The 22,607-nt window shown below is 34.1% G+C and overlaps 1 protein-coding gene across 1 annotated transcript; it reads right to left on the reverse strand.

The window, feature by feature from the left end:
• Positions 1-10,969: 10,969 nt before the first annotated feature.
• Positions 10,970-14,788, reverse strand: LOC149531142 (uncharacterized). Its single transcript, XM_089808294.1, has 4 exons — positions 14,713-14,788; positions 14,208-14,517; positions 12,649-13,250; positions 10,970-11,157 (listed from the first exon to the last, which is right to left on the reverse strand). Exons 1-4 carry the CDS (start codon positions 14,786-14,788, stop codon positions 10,970-10,972), a joined length of 1,176 nt encoding a protein of 391 aa, XP_089664420.1.
• Positions 14,789-22,607: the final 7,819 nt, after the last annotated feature.

Raw genomic sequence — 22,607 nt, forward strand, 5'->3', positions numbered from 1 at the left:
AAAAAAGCACTACAGGAGAAGAATTTGCTAATTTTATAGAGTGTTTGCATAGGGAAGTAAAGTTGAGGTTGGAGAAAAGTAATCAGAAGTACAAGGAGAATGCTGATCAGTCTAGAAGACACCATGATTTTCAAGTTGGTGATGAGGTGATGGTTCATCTAAAGAAAAGAAGATTCCTAGTTGGAACATACAGTAAGCTGAAGATAAAGAAATTTGGATCTTGAAGAAGTTTGATAGTGGTAATGCTTATGAAATTGAGTTACTTGATGACATGGATATATCTCCTATATTCAACATTTCTGATTTATATAAGTATCATGAGTTAGAAGATGAAGATGTTGTATTAGAATATTATTCAAAGAAGTAGATTGAAGAAGTTGAATAGATATTCGATCAGAGAGTTTGCAAGAGTACAAGAGGAAAAGATTACTATGAATATTTGGTGAAGTGGAAGAAAAGACCTATTGAAGATGCTTCATGGATTTCTCAAATTGAGTTGGATTCAGCTCAGGTTGGGATATCTCAATGATTTAGGAGAATCATTTCTTTCAATCTCAGTTGTCTGATGCAGGAGCATCTTGGGTTGCCTTGTTATCCTGATCATTTTATTCATTTTGTAGTTCCTTCATGTGCCTAGCAGTTCCTTCATGTGCCTAGCAATCCAATTTTCTTTATGTGCCTAGCAATCTAGTTTTCTTCATGTTCCTAGCAATCTAATTTGCTTCATGTGCCTAGCAATCTAGTTTCCTTCATGTGCCAAGTTACTGTAGCAATTCCTTCATGTGCTGAGTTACTATAGCAATTCCTTCATGTGCTGAGTTACCTAGTGTATGATGAGTGACTCTTCATGTGTCGAGTTACTCAGTGTATGTCAAGTGTTTTTTCATGTGTCAAGTTACTTAGTGTATGCTGATTATTCCTTTATGTGTGGAGTTATCCAATGTATGTCGAGTGTTAGTAATCAGATATGATTTCTATGGGCCAACTTGCAAGATTTATTTCATTCATGATATTTATGTTAAGATATTTTCTTGGGATTAGTCCAGACCATTGTTGGGTTGACCTTCCTCTTATGTAATGTTCTAGAATGATCTGTAAGCCATTTTGGCAAGTATAAATAAAGTGTTTAGGCTTAGAGTTAAAAAGTTTTTAGGAAGAAGATTTTGGGAGCAGAACTGAAGGTGTAAATTTGTTGTTGGATCTTTGTATATGAATGTATTGTAATTGGCCATAACCTAGAAGGCCTTATAGCTGGGCATGTATGAAGATATTTTGATGAATCAATAAAAGTATTCTCTCTTCCTCCTCCTTTGGTTGCTGTTCCTTGTGTTTTCTTCCATTATGTTAGCTCTTGTAGGGTGGTTTGGATAGTTGGGTGAGCCTTTGGTCCTAGTTATTCATCCCTTTTCTTGCATCAGATCTTTGAGGATCAAGGTTAGAAGGAGAAGATCAAGTGCCTAAAATCAAAAATTGAAGATTGTGAGCAATCAGGTCAAACATTCCTAATACTTTCTAGCCATTGTATTAAATAAGTGAAAATCCTATGTTAATAGGTTAGCTTAACAGCTACTTTGTAGATCCTTTGAAGAGGTGACTAAATCCTTTAACAAGGTGACACTTCATGTAAAGTGTTTTTAAATCCTCTAAACAAGTCACTATTGACACAATGTAAAGCCTTTAATAGGGCGGGCCTTTCATAGGGTAGACCATTAGAAGTGGTCAAACATTTATTGCTACAGTGATTTTTGTGGGTATCATCCCCACCCTAGTTTTACCTTCTTATTCTTAGAGGGTTTTTGGGTTAACAAATTTGGTGTTATATGTGTTATTTCATGTTTACTTTATGTTCATTTATATTTTTACATGCATGAAGTTTACTTTTCAGTTATTCAATTTAAAGGATTAGAAAAGGTTAAAAGTATGATACTTCTAATTCACTCCCCCTCTTAGAAGTACTCTTCCCATTTTGAACATTCCAACATAGGCACCTCTGCTCCCCTTGAAGAAAATTATAGAGCAAGGGAAAAAACATCACAAGGGCACAACATGACAATGAAATGCAATGATCACAAGATAATGACAAAAAAATCCTATATCTCCATTGATCTCCACCAACATTCAGAGCTCTCCACCCTTGTTTAGATCTGTCTACCCTCTTTCATGTGTAGCTCTCCACAATCAATCAAAACAAATGGAGAATGATTAATGTCATCTTTTCTTTTCTTTTTTATTTATAATCAATAATCCAAAATACACAAGATCTCTCTCTATATATACATACATAGACACATACATACACATATACATACATACATACATACATACATACATACATACATACATACATATATATAAACAATATTGCACATTCTAAGAGTTTACAATTGTTCAACAAAATTAATGTTTTACAAGATAATGGACTTGAAGAACTATTACCTCAGAAGCAAGAACATGGTGTTGAAATAGTACAAAAAGTGCTTGAATTAACAAGAAGCAGATATTCAGAAGTTTGATAATCAAAATTTGAGGCAGGAGAGAAAAGGAGAAGTAGCGGCTTTAGAAAGAGAAGGAGAAGGAGCAACTTTAGAAAGAGATTGCATGACAAAAACAATAGCTAGACAACATAATTTAGAAGTTTGATAATCAAAATTTGAGCTAGGAGAGAAAAGGAGAAATAGTGGCTTTAGAAAGAGAAGGAGAAGGAACAACTTTAGAAAGAGACTGCATGACAAAAGCAATAGCTAGAAAACATAGAGAATATTATGGGAGCCATTGGATATAATCTAGAAACGTTTTGCGGTAAGTACTGTGACATTGGAAACACTAATCAAATTGGTCTAGATGTTGATTAGCTAGGTTTATTAATTCATTACTATATGATCCAATGGTAATATTAGTTATTATTTTTACATACATGAAAAAATTACTATTATTCATTATTATATATACATACATACATGAAAAAAACAATTCACTTTATAAGAGTTTACAATTGTTCAACAAAATTAATGTTTTACAAGAAAATGCACCTGAATAACTGTTAGCTCAAAAGAAAGAATGTAGTGTTGAAACAATATAGAAAGTGCTTGACATGAGAGGTCTACAAGTGAGGGTGTTGACCTAATCTGATGACAGTTCTACATAAATTTGTAATCAACCCAACTAATCAGCAACTAGACCCATTTAACTGGGTTATGACTAGTTTCTTTCATAAAATATCTTCTATGATATGTTTTTATAAAATTTCTTGCGAATTCTACCCATTTTTCTTGGTTTGCATTATTTTTGTGGAGGATCTTGAGGTAAGTCACTTAGCATGGGTTGAGTGAGTTTCATTGTTTTATTATTTGGATTCTGTAATATATATGTAGTTAGATGAATTTTTCAATTGTGCTAAGATGTAACAAGAACCTTAAAAAAATCTTTAAATATACATGTTTCAAAGGAAATACAAAGAGATACCCATTTAGAAGTAAAAGAAATCAACATTTACATAGCTCCCTTGGAAAAATGTAGAGCTAGAGCATGGAAATGAAATCAAAGAGAAAGGGCATGACATGAAAAAAAAATTATAGAGTAAGGGCACAAAGATCACAAGGACATAACATGGAAAAAAAATTGTAGAGCAAGGGTATGCCAATGAAATCTCAAAGCAAGGGCATGACAACGAAATGCAGAGAACACAAGGGCATAACAACCAAATTATAGAGAAAGGGCATGACAATGAAATGAAGAGATACACATCAATAAAACTATAGAGAAAGGGCACGATAATGAAATGCAGAGATACACAACAACAAAATGCACCAATGACAAGGGCATGAAAACATTCAGAGCTCTCCACCGTCGTTTGGAGCTCTCAACCCTCTTTTGCACGCAACTCTCCACAATAAAAACAAATGTGGAATGATTTATGTGATGTTTTATTTATTTTTGTTTATACTCACATAGGCATCAAAATTATGATGTAGACATTGGTATTGCGATGGTGTCGGGGACAATTGCAAAAGAAATATGAAAATCACCACAAATTACACCGCCGTTGCAAATTGTCGATGTAACTTGACCCCAAATGTTGTAGTGTATGAAAGATTACATAATTATCTCATAAAGATTGATTTTCAATGGACTAATGATAACAAAAACCTATACATCAAAGAAGGACTAGATAAGAAGATACTGTTGGCAGAAATCTTTGCAGATGATACATTATTTACTAGAAATGATGACTTGTGTAAATCTTTTTATGTGGAAATGAGTAAATAGTTTGAAATGTCAATATTTGGAGAGATTAAATTCTTTGCTAGCTTGCAAATTCAATAGATGAAGGATGGTATCTACATTACTCGATCAAAATTCATTGAGGAAATATTGAAGAAATTTGGAATGTAAGATTCTAGACCAATTGGAACACCTATGTCTATTGGACATAAGCTTTCTATAAAATGACGATTCTAAGGAGGTAGACTAGACTACATATAGATCAATGATTGGAAAACTTCAGTATGTAGTACACACAAGACCCAATATTGCATTAGGAGTTGGTATGGTGGAAAGATTCTCTACTAATCCTAAAGAAAATCATATGATGGAAATACAAAGATTCATGAGATATCTGAAAGGTATTGAAGATTATGGTTTGTAGTATAAGAAATGAGACAACTTTGAATTGAAAGCATTCAATGATGCTGATTGGCAAGTGTTGATGATAGGAAGAGCACTACTGGTGAAGCATTATTTCTTGGAAAGAGGATAGTATCTTGGACAAGAAAGAAGCAAAATTGTATCTCTCAGTCTACAAAAGAAGCCAAATATGTTGCAACAATAGTCAATTGTTCCAAAATTGTTTGGTTCATACAACTGTTGTCAGGCATAAAGGAGGAGATCAAGGTCCCATTTGTTATCTTTTTTGATAACACTAGTGCAATAAACATATCCAAGGATCCAATGATGCATACCAAGATCAAGCACATTGCAATATAATATCATTTTTTGAGAGAATTGGTGCAAGACAAGGAGATGAAATTTGAATATGTGAATGCAAAATAATAGATTGCAAATATATTAACCAAGACATTAACCAAGGATGCATTTTTTTATCTAAGAGGAAAGCTACGAGTCATTCCCCTATCTGAAGCTCACTAAGTAAAGCTTCGTGATGCATCAACAAAGTATTTTGAAGTTCAGTCAAGTTGATTCAGTTGTTGAAATCTAATTGAAAAGATCATTGTTAAGAGAAATTGTTGAAAGAAGGAGATTGTTGAAGAAGACTATGTTTCAATCATTGTTTTTTCACTAATGTCAAACCTACTATTTGTTGGTAAGACAATTGCTAATAAGATTCAAGTACTATCACTTAGCTGATTGATGATGCGAATTTGATCAATAAGAGGTAACAATAGAACCTAGAGGAAAGGTTGAGTTATGATTATGTAATGAAGTACAAGGATAATTTAAGATAGTGATGACATGATGTATTAATAATATACTTAAGGTTATAAAATTCTAGGTACACTTAGAAAGTTTATGAAGAGCAAGTTACATGAAGTTTGTCTGCCAAGCTTGACCGAGTGGATAGTAGGTGCTGAGCTAAGTCAGTACAAGCCGAGCAGAAAGTCAGTTGGAGCTGAGAAAAAAAAAATTCTAGCGGATGCCAAGTAAATTTTAGTTGATGTTGAGCATCAATAAAATTTAGTTATTGCTAAGTAATTTTATAGTTGATGCTGAGCAACACAGTATCTGTTGAGCATCAGAAGATTGATAATGCCAAATTGCTGCATTATGTTAAAGATTAAAGATTCAATGAATCTAAGCTGACAAGTTTGTTCTCTCAAAACTTGTGAACTAGGAGGAAGATAAGATTGATGAGCTAGTGGCACAGAATTTGATGTAAACTATTTTTAGGAAAATTCTACTGGATTCTAGGAGGTGTTTCTAGAAAATACAAGATATGGGGTGGATACATTGTATCCTACCTAATCCATCCAAAACCCTAAATTGGACAATGGAAAATGAGTAGGAAAATATTCTAATTTCCTATTTATAGGAATGTTTGGTCATGAAGAAAAAGAGTCATGTGCAAGAACCTAAGGAGGAGAATGAGTTAAGGGTTTTGCTTCATGAAGTGACCTAAGAGGAGAATCTACAATGACATGTTAAGCAAGAAGGCTCAAGGAGATGAATGCTTGAAGGGTGAACAAGCTATCAGAGTTGCAAAGTATGGAAGCCAAGAAGAATTGAGGATTGAACATAGATCTATAATTTGAAAGAGAAGTTGTAAGTTGTATCAGATCAAAGCTCTATTGTTACTCTAACAATTGTATCAGTCTAGGATAAATCTTTTGGATTAAGGTTGACCTAACAGTCATTTGTAAATCCTTTAACTGGGTGACATTCCAAGTGAATGGCCTAAAGTCCTCTAACAAGGCTCACTACTAATAGGGTGATTGAAATCCTTTAATAGGGTCACATTTAATAGTGTGTATTATAACCTTTAATAGGGTTGGCCTTTCACAAGGCATCACTTCAAAAGAGTGAAAAGGAGTAGCATGTTATCGGTGGTTTTTCCCAAATTGGTTTTCCATGTAAATCATTGTGTCAAGTGTGTTGATGAATCTGTTGTGTTTCATTCTTTATGTTTCTACAAGTTGTTTTGACAATAACATACAAGTTTTAGTGTAAGTTGCATGCATGGATATGAATATTTTATGGGGTCACTAAGCTGTGAAAAGTTTTTATATATACATATAGACCTTGAATAACTGATTCACCCCTCTTATTAGTTATTCTAAAGTATTCCAACAATTGGCATTAGAGCTTCCTACTTAAGAGAACTAGTTTCAAGGTTCTAGAAGAATGAAGATTGAGATGTCTAAAAGAGAAGTACCCAAGCTCAATAGAGATAAATTTCTTGCATGGAAAATTTTGATGAAGCTACACCTTGGAGGACTTGGAAATCATCCACAATCTACCATTTTAGTGGAACATGTTTATCCAGTTGGAGCCCTAACTACTAAAGATATGAAGAAGAAGAAAGGACACAATCATGCAATGTTGGAGATTGCCTCTACCCTAAGCTATGCCAAATTTGATGATATCAAAGGCTGTGACACTACAAAGAAAATGTGAGATGCCCTACGCACCATCTATGGAAGTGAAAAAAATGTTTAAAGAGCCAAATCTTAGAGTTTCAAAGGTAATTTTGATGATATGAGAATGGAAGAAGGTGAGAATATTGCTCAACATGTTTCTAGAATAAAATAAGTTGTTAGTACAATAAAAGGAGCTACTAGTCATATAGATGATGATACTGTGTTAAATAAAGTCTTGAGAACACTACTACCTATTTATGCTATTAGAGTTTCTACAATTCAAGAACTAAGATGTATTTCAAGAAATGATCTAACCCTTGAAGTTTTGGTATGTAGATTCACTACTTTTGAGCTATCTAATTTTGATAATTACAAACTTGAGAGTCTTGAATATGCTTTCAAAGCTAAACTATTATTGAAGGATTTTGATGAGGTGAAGCAGAAGAAGAATAAAAGAAAGATAAAGTATGTGTCTAGTGATAGTGATATAGATGAGGAACATGTTGAAAAATTGGAAGCAATGCTAGCAAGAAGATTTCATAGAGGAAAAGGTAAGTTACCCATCATTTATTTCAATTGCAATGAGGTTGGTCATATTGCCACAAGATGTACATAGAAGAAGAAATAAAAACATGGAAACAAGTACAAAAACAAAAAAGAAGATGACAAAAAAAAAACAAAGACAAAGGCAAGAAGTTATGCTACATTGCTAAAGAGGAAACTAGGGATGATTTTGATGAACATGATGATGAAATGGTGTATGTTGCAATAAAGGATGAATCTAATGAAGATGAGCCAACTGCACTTGTGAATTATGTGAACAAAAATGATAGATGGATCATTGACAGTGGATGCTCACATCATATGACTGGAGATAGAAGTAAGTTCATTACCTTGAATTTTTATGAAGGAAATAGTGTAAGATTTGATAATGATGCACCATGTTTGATGAAAGGAAAAGGTGCTATCAAACTCAAAGACAAGATTTCATGTGATTGTTAAGTTTTAGGATTTGCACCCTACTGAACTGGTAATTCTTAGTAACCCTTACTTAACATGGGATTCATTTCACTATGTGAGACTGGATAATGAAATGAAACCTCTGAATTCTAGGCCGGCTCCAATTGGATTCTTCAGTGATAATCTCTACAACTCAATGAAAACTTGCAAGAAAAAACTAAGAAATGACTGAAAAGAAACCTAAAACCTAAAGTTTAAACTAAGGAGGTGATACACCAAAATTTAATATGAAGATGTAACACACACATAACAGAGAGGATTATATAGCTCTATGAAATACAGATAAAGCATATCTTCCTGTAAAGGCTTGCACAAGTGATTTATGATAAAGTTTTAATATTGAAACTACAAAAAGAGGATAAACTACTACCTCAATTTGACTAATTTCACCTATAAACACATATCATAACCTACAAGAAGACTTACTTTTCTACAAAAAGGTGCTGGAATGAAATAGGAAATAGGGAATAATGAAAACATTCACAAGCTAACTTATCAAAATCATTCAAAGACACATACATAATTTGTAGAAAGGAAAAAAGGGCTTAACAATTTACTCCATAAAGCATAATCACATTACTGTCACTAGTATTATTTCTTCAAAATGTTGAATTATAGACCCTGTAACAAAGCTTCATACTCAAAAAATATGTCTCAAAACTTTATCATAAAATTAGAACCCCCTCCAATGAGTTACCAAACTCATTAAGTACAAAAAATGCCCAACTCCTTGGGTCATATGACGAATGATAGCACAAAAAAGAGGACTTAAAGACACATGAAATTAAGTCCTATGCCTGAGAAAGAGCCACTACTTCATAATGAACCCCATGACTCATTCAAAATGGCCCTAAAAAATCTCCATCAGTCAATAAAGGCTCTCCAACTGATAAAACAAGGTCAAATTCGACCTGTGGTCTCCTATATTCCCTGCACCCATTTTGAAACTGACTTATGACTCCAAATATCTCCATTAAATAACATAATACACATCTCTTTAGTCTTTTAGATGCATAAAAAAAAAAAAACATATTCAATGATTTATAAACACCATTGAATAGTTTATTTTTATAACATAACACAATAAAAAAATAAGAAATCCATTACTCACTTAAAATTCTATGTAAACACCCCCCACCCACCCCCCCCCTCCCCCCCCCTCCCCCCCCCCTTCCCCCCATGGTGTTAGAAATAGCAAAACATTTGTGAAATACAATAAAAATCCCATCAAAATGTCAAATTTCAAAACTTTATGAAATCTAACATGGGGCTTGCTTTATGAATAGTTTTATCTTGCAAACCTAAAATCATTTGCAAATCAGAAACACTTGGAGAGATGCAAGTTAGGGGGTCGACTAGGGTTTGTTGAAGGAAATTTTGCCATTTCACCATGATAATGCCTGAGAGAGCATTTAGATTGTTAAGTTGCAATCATGTTGTTAACTGCGATATGACTTAGTGCTGGAAGCATGATTTTCCTTTTTGTCATTGTTCTTTGGAGTGACCATGATCTTTTATGGTTTGCTTGTTGGAGGTAATGTTTTCCATCTTTTTTTGTTTCCAATAATTTTGGAAAAATGCCATGTATTTCTGTTATGAGATCTTGTTGTTTGGCATTTGCTGAGCATACATGCCATGTCAAATGTGCAAGATATACTGATATACTTGTACTGCCATTCTTTTGCTAGTGCTAGAAGAACGATTTTTGGGCATATTTCAAGTTAATGACACCATGCTCGATCATATACTTGTAGGTACCTTTTGCAAAGCACATTTTTAAAGTGTACATTAGCATTTTGTTTTTCTATTCCATGCTGGAAGCATGATTTTCTCCTACTATATGAATCATTGCTTTAGAAACTCTATTCTAGGCATTTTTTCTTTAAAACCAGGGTTTTTTGTTCTGATTTTCTTTTCTAGATGCATTTTCAAGTAACTCAGATAGGAAATTTGAAAGTATAAGGAATAGAAATAGTAAACAGGAAATAGTTTCATTTGTGATAGACATTCTTCGGGATGCTTGGACATTTCTATTTTCTGTGTAGACTTGTATCAAACAAAACTCAGATCCTCTTTCCATCTTCTTGGTAGAACTATTCTTATAGAGTTATCCAAAAGTTTTTCTTTACACCACTCAATCTACTCTGGAATATATGTTGAGAAAGTACTTTCCAAGTTTTTCTTGAGGCCAGGGAGTTCTTGAAGGGTAAGAATGTTTCATATTTTAATACTTAGAATTCTTAATCTTTCCCTTCAACATTAGTGGTCAATACTAAATGTGTTCTTGCAGTCGTATATATATTTATAAGACTTTTCTTTGAAGAACCAGCATGCTTCCCTATTTCTCCCCAATCATTGGCCAATTTGAGCATTGCGTTGTTTATTTTCTATCACACTTTTACACCCTTCAATTTTGTAAATGAATCTCTAACCTTGTCATTGAATGTAACCATACTGTTTCTTTCTTACATAGTTTATATGTGCTGGAAAATATGATAACATCTTCTTTGATTTTCCTTGCTGCTGTTCTTTCTTTGACTACGAAGAACTTTCTTAGCTTAAAGGAGACAAACATGGTTATATCCTGTAGACGTATTCTTATTTTTTTTACTTCCTTAGTTGCTCATGAACTTGGATGTCTCATTCCTTGTACCACAAAGTTTAGCCCAATAGTCCCTTTTAGAATCACCATCAACTGCTTCTAATATAGCAACAAAGTTCTTCACAATCAAGCCACCTTCTTCAGTAGGTACAACTACTACTCATGCTTTCTAAGATGCTTTAGGCTATTCAAAATAGACATACCCAGAATCTTTCCCCATAGAATAATCAACATACTTCATAGTCCCATATTTTCATTAATTGATTTTCTTTTCTTCATGAGTAATTTTCTCCATGTTCTCCTTATTTTCTGCATCTCTAGACTTCTTTGCATCTGTTTCCTCCCTAGGATTAATGTCTATTGTTGCCTCTGCAGATTTATCATCGTTTGTAGCCTGCTCAGGACTCTTCTTACATTTTTCCAGAGTAGAATCATTCTGTTCCCCTGAATTTTTCTAGGATAATTTCCTCAAACTAAATTCTATCATCATACCTTTTGGATAACAACCATTTTTTCCTTGTATTAGCTTATTTTGTCGATATATTCACTAGTAGCATGTTTTACATTTGGAAATGAAATTCTCAGTGTAGCATGAAATATAGCTTGAAGAAATATTTTCACTTAATTATTTCTCATGCTTTCTTGCGATAGTACACATGTTTGCAATCTATGATTAGCAATCATCATTCATTTGCTATATTCTTGAAACATCTTATTCTGTGAGGTTCAAGCACAGGCTTGTGACACTCACTATAACTTTTATTTCTTTCTTTCTATTTGCATTCTTTCATGATGAAATGCATCGAAAGATAGAGCATGTATAGTTGTAGAAATAGGCAGTCATTGCTTAGATCCTTTGGGATCTAACATTAATCGCTTTTTAATGTTTTTTGCAGATACTGAAGATCATGGAGCTCGGAGTTGGATTCTGTTGTGCCAGGGAAAGAGTGCATAACTAGTCAAAGAAACATGCAATAGCTGGTTATCTCTACTCTTTATTTCTTTCATTCATATGTATCTGTTCATGTATTTCCTTATGAAAGAAATGTAGTATAGTGAGCTATACTCACGGCTTGTGTGAGATCTTTTTTCGTTCAACATATTAATTCTTTTCATTTCTTGAAAACACGAATGTATATTTGAAAATAAATAAATAAAAGGACATTTCTATTGTTTGAATGAAATGAATGGCACTTCTGTACTTTTATTGCATATATGCTTAAAATTTTACACATGTGCAAAATTTTAGTAACATTTTTTGGCAACTTTTGTTGTATGTATGCCTACTTGATATTTGACCAGTTTCTTATTTATTGGGCATAGAGTCTGATTATGCATTCCTAGCACCTAGACCTAACACAAAGTGAATTCTAAAGTTGTTCGTTTAGTTTTGAATGTATGCTCCTAAGTTTAATAGGATGTAAACTCTTATTAAGCTGACGGGTATGCATGGTCAAAACTCAAGCATCAACTTTAGGAGTTGAACTGTCATAGTCGACTGTTTGGTTGGCATATGTGTAGATGTATGGACTTACATGAATGTATGTATGTAGTGTATGCATGGATATGTAGATATGTATGGCTAACAGCTAGACATATTTAGTGTTAGTGATATGTATGTGTGCACATGTTGGATATGTGCATGCATTTAAGCACACATATCTATGCATACGTGAATGAAATGAGCAGATATGACTGCAAAATAATGTAAACCAAAAAATTAACTAACCTAGACTACCAAACCAAAATAGAACAGAAAAAAAAACAAAACAAAAACTAGAAGCATTTATCAAAAACAAGGGAAACTATCGTAGTATGTACAAGCTAGGACTAAAACTCATACCTCAAAACAAGGTTTGATGTGGATCCCATTCATAGGGATCAGTAGTACATCTCCTTCCATGGTAGCATGTTGGTAAACATTATGCTATTTACACTCATTAATTTTAAACGACCCAACCCACATCTGATCAAATTTATTGTGCTGGCCTAGCCTGCTCTTCAAAACATCCCATTTCAATACCAAGTCACCAACATGGAATTCTTGAGCTTGAGCTCTTTTATCAAAGCTCTTCTTTATCTGCATTTGTTGATACTCCATGGTTTCCATGGCCCTTTTCCTTGTTTTCGCCAACTCCATCAGCTGAGAACATCGCACTAAAATAGGTTCACCTTCCTCAAACAAAACTAGCTGTGTAGCATGGTCAACTGTGGGTAATTTTGTTTCAATGGATAATCTGGCTTCTATCCCATAAACAAGCCTATATGGGGAATTTCTGATAACTTGCTTTGGAGTAATCCTGTCAACCCATAAGGTGGCTTTCAGCTTTGAATGCCAATCTCTCTTATTCTCTTGCAAGTTGCACTTAATAACCCTTATAAGGTTCTTGTTTGAAGACTTTGCTAATCCATTACCCTGTGGGTAATAATTAGATATGGTGCTAAGATAAATCCCATGAGTAAAGGCCCAATCAGTTACTTTCATCCCAATGAAAGAAAGTGCATTATTAGAAATAATGGAATTAGGTATGCCAAACCTGTTTGCAAAATCATCATAAAAACTTAGGATTATTGTTTCATTTGCATCTTTTAATGCTATTGCCTCAGTCCAGTGCATGAAATCATCAGTGGCTATGATAATCCACTTGTGACTTGCACTGGATGGAGGGCTAATGGGTCCTATAAAATCAATGCCCCACTTCTAAAAGGGATGTTCTATTTTAATTGGCTACAAGGGCAAAGCTGGTAGCCTTTCTTTTCTTGCAAACATAGCATATTTAGCGCATTTTCTAACATGTGCATGATAGTTTTTAAACAAATAAGGCCAGTAATAGCTTGCTCTTAGAATTTTATAGGCTGTAGTTTTAGGAGAAAAATGTCCTCTTGAATGTCCATCATGAAATTCATGCAATATATGAGCAATTTAATTTGAATCTACATAGCTCAGAAGGACTCCATTGAAATCTTTTCGATATAGAATGTCATTAATTAGCACAAAAGGGATTGATTGCAAGCGACAGTATGTTCGCTTGGCTCTATCTAAGGTAGCTATACATTGACTAGTTTTCAAAAAATGCATCATATCCTTTAACCAGCTTGCTGGTTGATTATCAGTTCTAGTAGCTCCAATCAACAAAATTGTATTTGCTTATTTTTCAAGCTCTGTAATATCCTTATCTACTATTTGTTCACATAATCCTTTCCCTCTAACTAGCTTAGTTATCTAAATATCTATGTCATACTCCATGACACATGTGATCCAACCAACTCTCTTTTCATTCAGGTCTTTACTTAAGAGGAACTCCTTGACATTTGGGTGCGTGACATGCAAAATAACCTTGTTATGTGTCAACAAGTGCCTGAATTTCTTAAGGCTTTTCACAATAGTAAGGACCTATTTTTCTACAAAGCTGTACCTTTGCTCATACTCTTCTAGTCCTTTTCTAAAAAATGTGATTGGCTATTTGAATCCTTCTACATTTTGCTGTACCAACATGGATGAAATCACGTCATAGCCTCCATAGGCATAAAGAATGAAATCCTTACTAAAATTAGGATTGATTATGATAGGTACTGATGCTAATGCATTTTTGATGGCTTGAAAATTATCTTTAGCCTCCTTTGTCCATGTGAAAACTATATTCTTTTTAAGCATAGTTGTTAAAGGCTTGAGAAGTGCTGCAATATCAGGCAGAAATCTTTGCACAAAATTGATGCGGCCAATGAAACTTTGAAGGCCTTTCTTGTATTGTGGTAAAGACAGCTCTAGAATTGCTGCAACTCGTTCAGGGTCCACCATGATGCCTGCCTTAGATACAATGTATCCGAGTAATTTCCCCTCATGCACATAAAATATACTCTTTTTGGGGTTTAATGAGATGCCAAACTCTCTATAGTGCTAAAAAATTTGCCGTAAGTGATCAATATGATCTGCTATTTTCTGTGAGTAAACTGTGACATCATCCAAATAAACCAAAATGAACTTGTACATTAAATTACTGAAAGCCATCTCCATGGCTTTTTGAAATCTAGCTCCAGTGTTGGACAATCCAAATGGCATTCTTTTGTACGCCATTGTTCTCTATTTTGTTGCAAAAGCTATTTTATATTGGTCCTCTTCTTTGACCAAGATTTGGTTATAACTCGGATAACCATCCAACAAAGAAAACCTTTCAGCTCCTTATACACTTTGTAAAATCTATTCCATGGATGGAAGCGGGTGGCTATCTTTTAGCGAGACTTGATTCAAGTCTCTAAAATCTACACACAGTCATAACTCCCCATTCTTCTTCCTTACTAGGACCAAATTTGCAACCCAGCTTGTGAGTTTGGTAGGGAAAATAATTTTGCTTTTGATTAACCTAAAAATCTCCTTTTGCATCAATGGTTCCAGCTTTGGATTGATAGGCCTTTGCCTTTGATGCACTGGTTTTGCTAATGGTTCCAGCTCTATTATGTGTTGTACCAATCTTGAGTTAAATCCCTTTAAATCACTATACTACCAAAGGAACACATCGCTGAATTCTTGGAACAAATGAAGAAAATCTTCTTTTTCTTCAGTTGAGTTGACTTTGCCAAATTTCAAACATTTACTTGGTGCAATTTCTAGGTCTGCATACTGGTTTTCTTTAACTAGCATGTTAGCCTTTTTGGATTTGAGCTGATCATCTCAATTAAAAATGCTCTCCAGTGTTACTAAACCCTATGGAAACTTGTTGTTTTTTAACTAGATCACCTGATCACCATATTGATCCTTATACCTCTATTGATTAGAATTAGCAAAAACATCTTCTTCCAGCAAAAATTGTAAAATTTGTTCATCACTGTCAAAAACTTGCCAATTAGTGTCATTATCAAGAATTGAAGACTTGGTAATGATCTTGATATGTTTCTGATCAGTATGTGCAAACACACTATTAACAATATCATGCTAGGCTCCTACAACTGCTAGCCTATCAGGATGCTAATTTTTGTTTCTAGGAACAACCAGTATGTTAAATGCATCAAAATGTTCAAGTAAATCCCAAACACAATGTCTATAAGATTTCAAAATATCATTCTTTACAACATTCAGACATCTGATTTGATTTACTACTAATTCACTATCACCATACACTTTTAATCACTTGATGCCGCATTTTCTTGCCCATTCTAAACCTTGGATTAATCCTTCATACTTTTCTATATTATTAGTACAAGAAAAACTGAATCTGAATGCAACATAATATTTCTCATTATCAGGTGAAATCAACATAACACCCCCACCAACACCTTGTCTACCTCTTGAACCATCAAAAAACATGCTCCATAGTTGATCTTTGGACTTTCCTAGCTGATTTGCTGGTTTGACCAGATTGAGAATGACTTCGTTTTGCTCATGGATAATATAGGTCCTTAAGTCAGCACTTGTCACATGATAAAACTAATTTTCAAAGGTTTGATTAGAGGCCCATTCATTAAGAAGAATATCTGGGATGTTATCTATTTGGGTTCAATTTTTAGTAGCTGTATGACATTCCTCCTCATCAAATGCAAGCAGATTTGCATTAACAACACTAGGTACATAAGGTTCTATGTGGTTTTTTTGCAAGGAACTAAGATTTAATGGTTACTTTAGTGCCATATCTAGTCATAAAGAGCATGTGAGATCAATCAGATGATAAATAGCCACCAATCTTAGCAGTGAAGTCCCTAGACAAGAAGATAACAAAGTAAAGGGGTAAATCTATGACATGTATATCTTGCTGAATAGAAAAATTAGGACAAGCATGAAGGGTAACACTTGCATCTTTAATCACACCTATAGTACCTATAGACATCCCATCAAGTTGGACAACACCTCTTTCAATTGGTTGCTATTTTAGTCCTAACTGGTCAGCTATCTTTTTTGGCATGACAGAGCTTGTAGCTCCACTATCGACCATACAATTATGGACTAATTTATCACCAATGATCAAGGAAAGGTAGAAAGGAGGTAGTTTTATTACCTTATTTTATTCCTTGGCAATTTTCTTCTTGTCATCCTTATTTTCATCAACGTTGGTTAACACCATCTTTGCTGGTTCATTCATCACCTTTGCAAAATTTGCTTCATTAAATAGAGGCTTTTGCAGGATATTTGTTTGACCAAGAATAGCTAAAGTCTCCCACATTGACAAAGACATGTTCATCTTCTTCATATTATTCACTATGTTGAATGGTGGAGCAAAGTGTGATTTCTGATGTATTTTAGCAGCAACATGTTCTGTTGGCTTGTGAATGGTTTCCTTGGTGATAGGGACATGAGTGTCTCCCACCATGTTTGTAGCACTTGATGATAGCTTAGCTATATCAATTGATTTACCCTTGTTTTTTTTTTGGTTTGTTTCAAGAGCTCTTTTCTTAGCTTGGGTATTTATTGATATTGGTGAGTCATTGTTGACTACACAAAACTCATCTCTTTGCCAGTTGAGGAAAGCAGTCTCAGGAGTCGGTGCGTCATGTTGCTGTTCAGGTGCATCGTTGTGACAATTTGCTATCTTGGTACTATATTTTGCACTATTAATGTGTGATTTATAACTCCATTTGTGCACATAGCCTGATTGTGTGGTTCATTAAAGGGATAACACCAGTCAAAGTCTCCTGCAAGATTGTTCTACATGGGCACTATGTCTCTAACTGGATTCACAGAATTGAGAGGAACTAGATTGTATGGATGGAAAGGCCTTTGATTAATATTTTTCCTGTAGCCTATTACATTACCTTGAAATGAAGGCGTATTTCCTTGAGGTTGGCTTTGATTTTACAGCTAGTAAGGTGGATTTACAACTGGATTCTGTTGTTGGTAAGACGGCCTAGGCTGAAATTGTTGCTTTTTTAGATTAACCAGCTCATTACTAAAGGTTTGCATCATATTTTCAATTTTGAGCTAACTGTTCTTAATCTCCTGTAGCTCTAGAGAAGGACCTGTGGTATTTGAAGGGCCTGTTATGGAATTTTCTTAGCTGGGAGTAGCAGATAATGGGTTAAATGGCAAAATTACCAATGGTATATTTGACTGAATATCCAAAAAAATGGGCATTGGAGGCCTAGGGGCTATTTTACTAGCTTGGATAAGACTATTTTCAGCCCTAATAGTGATCTCATAAGCTTGGGGTAGTGAAACACCTCCCATAGATTGAATCATTACTAAAATATCACTATTTAAGCTTCTTAAATAATAAAGAAAAGTATGATCTACTAAAGGTCTTACTGTATTGGGTATTCTAGTCCAGGTCCTTTGAAATCAATTATTAAAATCCATCATTTGCTCTTGTGGTGCATGCTTTATAGTTGTGAGCTGCTCTACAAGTGACAAAAAGTTTGACTTATCCTCAAAATGTCTTGTCAAAGCGTCACCCAAAGCATCCCATGATCCTATAGAACCAATAGCTAGGCTTCTAAACCACTGAAGTTCTTTTCCTTTCAAAGATGCTACCAATTATAGCTTAGTAGCCACATCCTCCTCTGTCACATGATGTACGTTGGATAAAGTTGCAACATCTCTTATGTGCTCATATGCTGTAGTTTGATTTTTGCCAATAAAATTGGGCAAAATCTTTAATGCAGCTAGTGGTATATCATGATGTTGTGCAAAATTCAAGGGACTCCCTTGATTAAAAGGCACAAAAGCATATGCCCTTTCCATTTGTGGAGTTTGCTATATAGGCTATTGAACTGGTTGTTGCTGTAAACTTGTATTGACTGTACTTGTTGGTATAAAACTAGTACTTGCCAAATTTTCAGTTGAATCAACAAATATGTCAAAAGAATTAGCTCTTATTGATGGACTTGCTGAATGTTTGACTTTTCTTTGATGTGTTATGCTATATACATGAATACTAGGGGCTAAAAGTTGCCTCCTTTATGCTGGTTTTGTTCTAGCAATACTCCTTCCACGTATTTTTAGAGTTTCCAACTGTAGATATTCAAAAGAAGTGGAACTTCATGTTTGAATCTTTCTCATAAATTCATCACCCTCTGCTGGCTGGTTGAAAAATGACCTTCAACTATATCAGCATAGTTGAACAATGTGCTTGTGTCCCACTCGGCATGCTAGAACTATTAAGTTTTAGGATTTGTACCCTACTGAACTGGTAATGTTTAGTAACCCTTACTTAACATGGGAGTCATTTCACTATGTGAGACTGGATAATAAAATGAAACCTCCGAATTCTAGGCCGGCTCCTATTGGATTCTTTAGTGGTAATATGTACAACTCAATGAAAACTTGCAGGAAAAAGGTAAGAAATGACTGAAAAAAAACCTAAAACCTAAAGTTTAAACTAAGGAGGTGATACACCAAAATTTAATATGAAGATGTAACACACACATACCAGAGAGGATTATATAGCTCTATGAAATACAGATAAAGCATGTCTTCCTGTAAAGGTTTGCACAAGTGATTTATGATAAAGTTTTAATACTGAAACTACAAAAAGAGGATAAATTACTACCTCACTTTGAGTAATTTCACCTATAAACACATATCATAACCTGCAAGCAGACTTACTTTTCTACAAAAAGGTGCTGGAATGAGACAGAAAACAAGGAATAATGAAGACATTCACAAGTTAACTTATCAAAATCATTCAAAGACACACACAGAATTTGTAGAAAGGAAAAGGGCTTAACAATTTACTCCATAAAGCATAATCACACTGCTATCACTGGTATTATTTCTTCAAAATGTTGAATTACAGACCTTGTAACAAAGCTTTAGACTCAAAAAAGATGTCTCAAAACTTTATCATAAAATCAGAACCCCCTCCAATGAGTTACCAAACTCATTAAGTATAAAAAATTCCCAACTCCTTGGGTTGTATGTGTAATGATAACACAAAAAAGAGGACTTAAAAACACATGAAATTAAGTCCTATGCCTGAGAAAGAGCCACTACTTCATAATGAACCCCATGACTCATTCAAAATGGCCCTAAAAAATCTCCATCAATCAATAAAGGCTCTCCAACTGATAAAACAAGGTCAAATTTGACCTGTGGTCTCCTATATTCCCTGCAACTGGTTTGAAACTGACTTATGACTCCAAATATCTCCATTAAATAACATAATATACATCGCTTTAGTCTTTTAGATGCATAAAAAACAAAAACATATTCAATGATTTATAAACACCATTGAATAGTTTATTTTTATAACATAACACAATAACAAAATAAGAAAGCCATTACTCACTTAAACTTCTATCTAAACTCCCCCCCTAGGGCTTTAGACATAGCAAAAAATTTGTGAAATATAATAAAAATCCCATCAAAATGTCAGATTTCAAAACTTTATGAAATCTGACATGGGGTTTGCTTTATGAATAGTTTTATCTTGCAAACCTAAAATCATTTGCAAATTGCAAATGCTTGGAGAGATGCAAGTTAGGGGGTTGGCTAGGGTTTGTTGAAGGAAAATTTTCCATTTCACCATGATAATGCCTGAGAGAGCATTCAAATTGTTAAGTTGCAATCATGTTGTTGACTACGATATGACTTAGTGCTGGAAGCATGATTTTCCTTTTTGCCGTTGTCCTTTGGAGTCACCATGATCTTTTATGGTCTACCTGCTGGAGGTAATGTTTTCCATCTTTTGTTGTTTCCAATCATTTTGGAAAAATGGCATGTATTTCTGTTATGAGATCTTGTTGTTTGGTGTTTGCTAAGCATACATGCCATGTCAAATGCGCAAGATATACTAATATACTTGTATTGCCATTCTTTTGCTAGTGCTAGAAGCACGATTTTTGGGCATATTTCAAGTTAATGACGCTATGCTCGATCATATACTCATAGGTACCTTTTGCAAAGCATGTTTTTAAAGTGTGCATCAATATTTTTTTCTACAATTCCATGCTGGAAGCACGATTTCCTCCTGCTGTATGAATCATTGCTTTAGAAACACTATTCTGGGCTTTTTTTTTCTTTAAAACTAGAGTTTTTTGTTCTTATTTTCTTTTCTAGATGCATTTTCCAGTAACCCAGATAGGAAATTTGAAAGTATAAGGAATAGAAACAGTAAACAGAAAATAGTTTCATCTGCAATAGACTTTCTTCCGGATGCTTGGGCATTTCTATTTTCTGTGCAGACTTGTATCAAACAAAACTAGGACCCCCTTTCCATCTTCTTGGTAGAACTGTTCTTACGAAGTTATCCAAAAGCTTTTCTTTACATCGCTCTATATAATTTGGAATATATGTTGAGAAAGTACTTTCCAAGTTTTTCTTGAGGCCAGGGAGTTCTTGAAGGGTAAGAATATTTCATATTTTAATACTTAGAATGCTTAATCTTCCCCTTCAACATCAGTTGTCCATACTAAATGTGTTCTTGCAGTCGTATATATATGTATAAGACTTTTCTTTGAAGAACCAACATGCTTCCTTGTTTCTCAGCAATCATTGGCTAATTTGAGCATTGCATTGCTTATTTGCTATCGCATTTTTACACCCTTCAATTTTGTAAATGAATCTGTAACCTTGTCGTTGAATGTAATCATATTGTTTCTTTCTTACATGGTTTATATGTGCTGGAAAATATGATAACATCTTCTTTGATTTTCCTTGCTACTATTCTTTCTTTTACTGCAAAGAACTTTCTGAGCTTAAAGGAAGAAAAACATGGTTATATCTTGTAGAAGTATTCTTGTTTTTTTACTTCCTTAGTTTCTCATGAACTTGGATGTCTCATTCCTTGTACCATGATGTTTAGCCCAATAGTCCCTTTTAGCATCACCATCAGCTGCTTCTAACATAGCAACCAAGTTCTTCAAAATCAAGCCACCTTCTTCAGTAGGTACAACTACTGCTCATGCTTTCTAAGATGCTTCAGGCTATTCAAAACAGACATACCCAGAATCTTTCCCCATAGAATAATCAACATACTTCACAGTTCCATATTTTCATTAACTGATTTTCTTTTCTTCACAAGTAATTTTCTCCATGTTCTCCTTATTTTCTGCATCTCTAGACTTCTTTGTATCTATTTACTCCCTAGGATTAATGTCTATTGTTGCCTCTGCAGATTTATCATCCTCTATAGACTGCTCAAGATTCTTCTTACATTTTTCCAAAGTAGAATCATTCTATTCCCCGAATTTTGCTGGGATAATTTCCTCAAAGTAAATGCTATGACCATACCTTTGGATAACAACCATTTTTTCCTTCTATTAGCATATTTTATCGATATATTGACTAGTAGCATGTTTTACATTCGCAAAGGAAATTCTCAGTGTAGCATGAAATATGACTTGAAGAAGTATTTTCACTTAATTATTTCTCATGCTTTCTTGCAATAGTACACATGTTTGCAATCTGTGATTAGCAATCATCATTCATTTATTGTATTCCTAAAACATGTTATTCTATGAGGTTCGAGGACAGGCTCGTGACACTCACAATAACTTTTATTTCTTTCTTTCTATTTGTATTCTTTCATGATGAAATACATCGATAGATAGAGCATGTATAGCTATAGAAATAGGTGGTCATTTCTTAGATCCTTTGGGATCTAACATCAGTTGCTTTTTTATGTTTTTTGCAGATACTAAAAATCATAGAGCTTGGAGCTAGATTTTGTTGCGCCAAGGAAAGAGTGCATAACCAGTCAAAACAACAGGCAATGACTGGCTATCTCTACTCTTTATTTCTTTCATTCATATGTATATGTTCATGTATTTCCTTATGAAAGAAATTTAGTATAGTGAGCTATACTCACAACCTATGTGAGATCTTTTTTCGTTCAACATATTAATTCATTTCATTTCTTGAAAACACCAATGTATATTTGAAAATAAATAAATACAAGGAAATTTCTATTGTTTGAATGAAATGAATGGCACTTCTATAATTTTATTGCATATATGCTTAAAATTTTACA

The sequence above is a fragment of the Cupressus sempervirens genome, chromosome 11, assembly GCF_028749045.1.
Source record: "Cupressus sempervirens isolate cs-2001-9-10 chromosome 11, ASM2874904v1, whole genome shotgun sequence".
NCBI lineage: Eukaryota > Viridiplantae > Streptophyta > Pinopsida > Cupressales > Cupressaceae > Cupressus > Cupressus sempervirens.